The 8,130-nt window shown below is 58.7% G+C and overlaps 1 protein-coding gene across 1 annotated transcript; it reads left to right on the top strand.

Moving 5' to 3' along the window:
- Window positions 1–326: 326 nt before the first annotated feature.
- Window positions 327–8,130, top strand: LOC308481529 (epiplakin-like). The gene is made up of 2 exons (XM_081013977.1): window positions 327–521; window positions 5,316–8,130. Exon 2 carries the CDS (start codon window positions 5,386–5,388, stop codon window positions 8,059–8,061), a length of 2,676 nt encoding a protein of 891 aa, XP_080870103.1. The 5' UTR covers window positions 327–521; window positions 5,316–5,385; the 3' UTR covers window positions 8,062–8,130.

The raw sequence follows: 8,130 nt of genomic DNA, 5'->3' as shown, positions 1-8,130 counted from the left end.
TCTCCTCCCCTTGAGCTAAGCTGAGAGAGGCTGAGCTGCAAGGCTGCGGTGGGATTGGGACCCAGCTCTCCCTGGCCCTCCTCTGACCCCCCAACCACTCCAGCATGATGCCTCCTGCTCCTTGCACTGCAGGTTTTATGCTTGTTTCTATTTGTGCTTCCACATTAAAATGGAAAAGCCTTTCCAAAGGGCAGGGGCCAAAAATAATCCCTCTTTGGCTCTGCCTTGCCACCCCCCCCCCCCGTTGTAAAGACCCCTCCCCTTGTTTGGGCCTGCTGGTTCCTTGGTGGCAAAGGAGGACCTGGGGAGGCGGGAAGAGGCTTCTTTCTGCCCTGTTGTTGTGGCAGCAGCAGCGTGTGCCTGCCCCACACCTTGGCCTGGCAGGCAGGGCTTGGCCGTGTGTCATCGCTGGGCGGGGTGGCCAGCTTTAAAGCCGAGGCAGCAGCACCTGTGGGACAGTCAGAAGAGGCAGCCGGACGAGACAGAAGAGATCAGAGCAGCGCTTCACCAGGAGCCTTCAGGTAGGGGCTGGGGGCACCTTCTGCAGGGCACCTGGGAGGTGCCAAGGCGGGAGAGACGGAAGCAGCAGTGCCTTCCTGCTCAGATCCCTCAAGAGGAAAGTAGGCAAGGGGATGCTGAGGCCCCTGCTAGACCCCCAGAATGGGGCCGCCCAGTCAGGGTCTGGCAAGAAGCCCAAGGATGAGGGTGGAGGCACCATCCTCCCCAGCCCCCTCTCTCCAGCGAGGCAGCTGGCAGACCCCTCACCCCCTTGAGTTCAAGACCTCCCTATCCTTACTCAGTTTAAAAAGCTGTTGGTGGAGAGGAGAGCAGGAGTGCCTCTCCGACCCACTTAAGTAGGGAAATGAGGGAGGGATGGAGGAAGGGATGGAAGGGGGCTCGTGTCAGGTGCTGAAGCAGCCAAGTGGAGGCTGGAGACCAGACCAGCCCCACACGCAGCTCAGTCACCCACTGAGCAACATTGAGAAGAGGCTGCAGGCTTCTCTGCAGGAGCGCTCCCACCCAGACATGGCTGCAGCCTCCACTCTGCACCCCACTTCAAATGGGGGCCTGGGCCACAGTGATGCTTAGAGGGCAAAGCTGCAGGTTCCAGCCTCATGGGGAGCCCACAGGAGTGAAATCAGAGGCTGGCCAAACTCCCTCATTCAGACATGCCCCAAGTGTGGCTAAGATACCTGCCTGTTTGGCCCCCCAACTCTTCCCCAGCCCCAGGGGCTGCAGGATGCAGAACAGGAGCAGGAGGAGGCGCCCAGTGCCTTGTTTGCAGGAGCTCAGCACCAGGGAGAGGAGGCTGGGCTCCTGGAGGGACCGCCTGGCTCAGCTGCTGGCCAGGACCTGGAAGTAGCAGCAGTGGGGTGAGAGGCACTCAGGAAGGGTCTGGAATGGGGTGCTTGTCAGGAGAGGAGAAAATGAGGGGCAGTCCAAGGGTGCGAAGGGGATAAGGGGCAGATCCTGCTGGCCTTAGTGGAAGGCCAGCGGCTCCACCAAGCAGTGCAGGGGGCACCCCTCTCTGCACCCGGCTGCCGCGGCCTCAGAGGGGTGGCTGATCCCACTACCCTGCGTTTTGGTGCCAAGTCCCTCAGGCCCACCCGGGCCAAGCCAGAGCGCAGCCTCTCCCCGCTTCCCTGTGCTGGGCTCATGCCAGCCCCACAGGTCCCCAGAGAGGCTCAGGGCCAGCTGACCATTAGGCAAATTGGCCCCAGAGGCAGGAGGCCATTTGGGCAGTTGTGCTCCCGGCTCCTCCTCCTCCTGTTGTTGTTGTTGTGATGTTGTGTCATTTCCTCTGCTTGGCTGGCCCCGGCAGAGCAGGTGGCCTCTGCCTCCAGGACTCCAGCACCGGGCCAGCCTCCTCGGGTGGCAATTAGGCGGGCATGGAATGTGGTTGGCTGCCTCCTGGCACTCCAGATGCATCCGGCTCCCGCACCTCTTTCCCCAAAAGACAATTGGCCTGTCACTCACCTGCAGGAGCCCAGAGGGAGGGAGGGAAGCAGGAGGGAGCAGGCAGCCGTTCTGAGCCCCCTGGGATCCATTCAGCCCTTTCTCTGCTGGAGAAGCGAATGGACACCAGGCCTTGAAGAATGCAAGAGTGGGGGGTGGGGTGGAGAAAGTTTTCTCCCTCTCGTGATCGTAGATTCATTGAAGTTGGAGGTTGGGCGTCCTTCCACATGAAGCACACGGTTAAAACTATGCAGGAGGCGGCCATGGCTGCCAATCTAGATGGTCTTCATTTTCATCATCATTATCATTAGCCCACCTTTTCCCCTGATGGGGCTCAAGGCAGCTTTGAAAGGGAACCAGACAGACGCAGGGAGAATGAGCCTACTAGCCAGGATGGCAGCATCTTTTCTTGGCTGCCGGAGGTGACCTGCCTCTGACTGCTGCTTGCTGGGAAGGGTGGTGGGGAGAGCTCTGCTGCTGCGGCTGCTCTTGGGGGCTTCTTCCCTCTGGGACCCCCTTTGCCCACTGAGAATGCTGGATGAGGGGCCCCCCTCTGGCCTGATCCAGCTGCTGACATTCTTCTGAGGGGCTCTTGGCTGCATTTGCCACAAGAGCCCTGGAAGCACTTTTGGGTTTTCACTGCAGTCTGGTGTGTCATTTATTCCACATTTCAAGGACAGCCCTGCAGGATCAGGCCCAAGTGGGCCCCTCTAGCCTGGCCCTAGTTTCCCGCCTGGCTACCCAGATGCCCCACTGGGAAGACCACAAGCGGGACATGGAAGGGGTACAACCCCCCTCACTGCTTTTTGCACTACAGCACCTGGCACAGTGGGGTAGACCGCCTTTGCAGACAGAGGTTCCACTTAGCTTTAACTGAAGCCGTAACAAGAGTCCTACTGGCCAAGCAGATGCCCCACAGGGAAGCCGGCAAGCGGGGCAGGGGGCACCCACAGCCCTTGCCCCCCTTGCCTGCTGTCTTTGGTCCCCAGTGACTTTGGCACTTCCTGAGGACTCCCCTGTGCCTGCATTCTGTGGGAGGGGTTCAGGTACAGGCTGCAGATGGAGGTTTGCCAAGCTAAAGTGGATTAAATCCCTCTGTTACCTGAGTGCCACAAATCCACTTTTAAAAAGCAGCAGTGGTTAGGAAAGTGAAGCAGAAAAGAGTGTGGGATGGAGGATACCCAAAGCGCTGCAAGGAAATTGGGAGAGGGGAGCAGGCATCAACACACAACTTCCCTGCAAACAGGTAAAGGTAAAGGGACCCCTGACCATTAGGTCCAGTCGTGGCCGAATGGGGTTGCGGCGCTCATTTCGCTTTATTGGCCAAGGGAGCCGGCATACAGCTTCCGGGTCATGTGGCCAGCATGACTAAGCCGCTTCTGGTGAACCAGAGCAGCGCACGGAAACACCGTTTCCCTTCCTGCCAGAGCAGTATCTATTGATCTACTTGCACTTTGACTTTGCTTTCGAACTGCTAGGTTGGCAGGAGCAGGGACCAAGCAACGGGAGCTGCCCTAGGCTCTGTGGGTTAACCCACAGTGCCACCCGCGTCCTGTTGAGTAAAGACTGAGTTTAATCTACCCTCCGTGTAAGCTTTGTGTGAGCAAATTGGGAAGGATGCAAATTCATGGCAGAGGGGGCTACTAGCGATTCCTGCCTTGCAGAAGGGAGGAGTAGATTATCCTTGAGGTGCCTCCTGACTACGCTCCTATTGTTCAATGATTCTGTCTCCACAGTCACAGGAGGGGAGAGTGTTGCTCTTGTGCCTGAGTCCTGCTTGCTGGTTTCCCCCAAGAGGCATCTGGGGGGCCACAGGGAGAAGAGAATGCTGGACTTAGAAAGGCCCCTTTCCAGCAGCGTTCTTCCCACCTTCTTATGCTCACTAAATAGGTGCTTGGGGAATGGGGCTTACCCCCCCCCCCCCGCCCGGCTGCCCCTCCGCACTGGCCATTGCAGTCGGGGGGTGAGTGGGAGCCAGGGACCAGTGGGTCTTCTCTGCCCTTTCAGCTCAGGCTGAAGGCTGAGGGTGTTGGCATCCAAACCTGTCTTTGTGACTCTGTGACTGAGCAGGGAGGGCAAGTGCTTGCCCCAGGCACGTTCACACAAACACACAGAGGAAGAAGGGTGTGTGCAGTTCCTGTGTACACGCGCCCATCCCCCGAACCCTGCCTCCTGTGTGGTTTCCCCAAATTGTTCCAAAGGAGCCCTTTTCCTCCACTTCCTCCCCAGCAAAGTGGCTTTGCTCCACCACAGCCCCAATTAGGTGCATTTGGGGCATTACCTCACCAGGCAGGCAGCCCCGCTTCCAATTTGAGCACCAGATGAGCCAAAGCGAACAGCCGCCAAGCCCCAAAACACGGCAATTAACATAATGACGCAGGTGAGTCGACAGCCTGTGGACGGATGGATGGAGGGCCTGCAAACAGGTTTCCTGGCTGGGGGCAAAGACAGGGTCACATGCCTGGCCGGACCAGTCTGGCTGAGCCCCGTGGCACAAGCAGGGTGCCCTCTTTGTCTTCTTCTTCCTCCGCCCGCGGCCCCAGCAGCTTAGCGTCAGGTCCCACTTGTCCTGAGCTGGTGGAATCCTCAGAAGCAATTCCTGGCACAGGAGGTCTCAGCAGAGTCCCTCCTCCAAGGCAGCCTGGCCAGGATTTCTGCCCCAGGACCAAACACCCCCCCCCCCAGCACCAGGCATCATCACCAGCAGGTACTGAACTGGCATAGTTCCCCACCTGGTGCCTGAATAGTCCACAAAGGAGGGGCAGGGCTGGCACAGGAGTGGGTGAGACTTGCGGGGAGGGGACATGTGCAGGAGAATCACCCTAGAGACGTGTCTGGGAAGGGGCTTCGTCTGCATTCTCACGTTTACCCTGGGAAGTGGCTGTGAGCTAGCCTTCTCTAAGCCAATGCCCTCCTGGCGTCCTGGACCTTCGCTCCCACTGTTCCACCTGCTGGCGATGCCGGAAGGGCTGGTGGGAGCTGCAGTTCCAGCAGGGCCCAGTTGGAAGACGGCTGTTGGCGAAGCCACAGCTGAATGACATTGCCGGATGCTTGGCCTGTGCTGCTTATCCCAGAGATGGCTGGAGCACACCTCACGGGGCAGTTGTGCATCTCCCGGCAGCCAGCAAGGGAGCAACCTCTGCCCAGGGCAGGATCCGGACGTGCCAGCCAGGGCCAACTTTACAGGTCTGCATTTGGCCCAGACAGCAGGTGCTGGAAGGCCTAGCACTGTGTGGAAATGCTCCCCTGCCTGCCTGGCACTGGCTGCTCTCTCTTCTTTGCAAAACAGCCTCCCTTGTGACCCCCAAATGGGAGCACAGTTGTCTCACAAAGCCTTTTCTGCCTCTCTCTTCCTCCAGAGACTTTCTTGCTTCCCCCTGCACGATCACCCACCCAGAAGACACGCCTGGACCCCCTTGCACCCGAGCCATGCCACAGGACAAGCACCTTCCAAAGGGGGGCACGGACGCAGCCCCAATAGTCCAAGTCCGCGAAGAGCCACGCTGGCCCTTTCCGTGTGCCACCGACCTGAGCGAGGACCATGTCATTGCGGGCATCCTCAAGGAGCCAGGCAAGGAGAGGCTGAGCATCCGGCAAGCCATGCACCGAGGCCTCCTGACCCACGGGACAGGCCTGGCTCTGCTGGAGCACCAGGCCGTCTCAGGCTACATCGTGGACTTTACAAACAACCGGCTGCTGTCTGTGAGGGATGCCAAGAACGCTGGCCTGGTCGACCGAGAGCATTTCAACACTCTCCTCATTGCAGAGAAGGCCGTGACAGGCTACACTGACCCCTTCTCCGGGAGCAAAATCTCCCTCTTCCAGGCCATGAAGAAAGGCCTGCTCATCAAGGACCACGGCATCCGCCTGCTGGAGGCTCAGGTTGCTACGGGGGGCCTCATCCACCCCATGCACAGCCACCGTCTCCCTGTAGAGGTGGCCTACAAGTGGGGCTACTTGGATGCGGAGATCTTCCACCTGGTCTCCAACCCTGCCAACCACACGAGAAGGTGCTTTGACCCCAATGCCCGTGACAACCTCACATACCTGCAGCTCCTGCCCAGGTGCTTTCCTGACCCTGTCACTGGGCTGCTGATGTTTCAGGTGATGGATAAAGGGTCTGTCCATGTGGATGAGAATCTGCGGAGGTGCCTGAAGTCTGCCACAGCCCAAGTCCACGTGGGGCTTTTCCAGGGCGAAGAGGTCTCCATCTGGGACCTCCTCTTCTCCAGGTACATCCCCCGGCACAAGAGGCAGGAGCTGCTGAGGCAGTACAAAGCAGGCACCATCACCCTTGAGGAGATCACCCAGACCCTCACGACCATCATCACCGAGGTGGAGGCCAGAAGCAACCCTGGCTGTGTGAAGAAGCAAAGAGCCACCCAAACAACAGCATTTCCGGAGGCAGAGAAGAGCAAGCGGACTTCCGAGCGGGACGAGATGGTGAAGGCGCTCAAGTCCAGGGTGGTCAAGGTGCCTGCTGGGGAGCTCTGTGGGAGGAAGGTCTCTGTGTGGGACTTGCTCCACTCCAAGTACATCCCCAAGGGGAAGAGGAAAGAGATCCTGAAGCTGTACAGGATGGGCATCCTCAACATGGAGCAAATTGAGACGGTGGTCACTGCCATTGTGGCCAAAATAGAGGAGGAGAAAGCCAAAGGGCTGCGTCAGGTGACTGGCATGGCGAAGGGCGAAGGGGACAGAGCCGACCACCAGGAGAGGCAACTGAAGCAATCTTTACAGTTGGTGCGTATCCCTGTGACCTTTGGAGAGTTTAAAGGGCAAAGTGTCCCTGTGCTGGACCTTCTCTATTCTAAATATTTCTCCCAGGAGAAAAGACAGGAGCTGATGGAGCTGTACAGGACAGGGGTGCTCAGCCCTGGACAAATGACACTGGCTGTTAGTGAGACCTTGGAAAGAGCTGAAGCCAGCAAGAAGAAGTTCTCCATCAGAGTGAAAAGTCGGAGCCGAGAGTCATCAGGAACCAAAGAGGCCAAGGAAGCCAAGGAGGTCAAGGCTGCGGACCCCTCGCCCAACAAGCAATCGGATGATGTGCTGAAGGCCAAAATGGTCACTTTGCCCGCTGGAGAGTTCCGGGGCCAGCAGGTCTCCGTGTGGGACCTCCTTTTCTCTCACTACATCACAAGAGACAAGCAGGAAGAGCTCCTGAGGAAGTACAGAGATGGCCAGTTCAGCGCTGAGGATCTCTCCTCCATGCTCACCATCCTGGCTTCGCTGCACGACCTCTTCTACACTCTGGAACAAACGGCAGCAAAGGCCCAGGAGGCAGCCTCTTCCCCAGCAACATCACTTGAGGAAGACGAGGAGGAGGAAGATGACGATGATGATGCTGATGATGACGACGATGACGACGATGAAGGGCAGGATGAGAAGGACAAGGTCTTGAAGTCCAGGATGGTCGAGGTCCCTGTCGGCGAGTTCCGTGGGCGCAAAGTGTCCGTGTGGGACCTTCTCCACTCCAAGTACTTCCCAGAGAAGAAAAGGAAAGAGGTCCTGAAGCTGTACCGGATCGGGATCCTCTCGGCTGACCAAATGGAAAAGGTGGTCACGGGCATCGTCACCAGAGTAGGGGAGGAGAAGTCGGGCGAGGGTCGGCGTGCCAGCATCTCCAGCCAAGGGGCAGGAGCCCCCAGCGAGGGTAGGAGCGCCAGCTTCCCCCAAGACAGCCCCTCAGACAGGACGGTGGAGGTGCTCACCTTCGAGTTCCCCCTCGGGGAGTTCCAAGGCCGGAGAATCTCCATGTGGGACCTGCTCTTCTCCACGTACATCTCGGAGGCCAAAAGACAGGACCTTCTGGTGAGATACATCACAGGAGCCCTGAGCAGCCAGGAGATGGTCAGCATCCTCTCTGCCCTCGTCGTCGAGGCGCACAGGCAGAGAAGCTCCTCCAGCATCCCACACCTGTTTGGCCTCCTGCACCCTGAGGCCTCCTACATGATGTTTGGGCCGTCCCAGGCCCAGTCGGGGTCTGTGCACGACCTGCTGCAGTCGCACGAACAAGAAGCGCCCAAAGCCGGGAGGGTGACCTACAGTGAGATCACCATGACCACCACCGTTGTGCATGGGCCTGAGCAGAAGCAGGAGTAGCTCTGGAGCAAGGCAGCCGCCAGCAAGCGGCAGGTTCCAGAGCAGAGAGCTGCTGGTGGCTGCAGTGGG

Source organism: Podarcis pityusensis (genome assembly GCF_964106645.2).
Source record: "Podarcis pityusensis genome assembly, chromosome: 7".
NCBI lineage: Eukaryota > Metazoa > Chordata > Lepidosauria > Squamata > Lacertidae > Podarcis > Podarcis pityusensis.
This window is presented reverse-complemented; position numbering and strand designations above follow the sequence as displayed.

What these genes read in the sequence shown, in the direction of transcription:
- LOC308481529 (XM_081013977.1), top strand. Translation starts at nt 5,386, where the DNA reads ATGCCACAGGACAAGCACCTTCCAAAGGGGGGCACGGACGCAGCCCCA.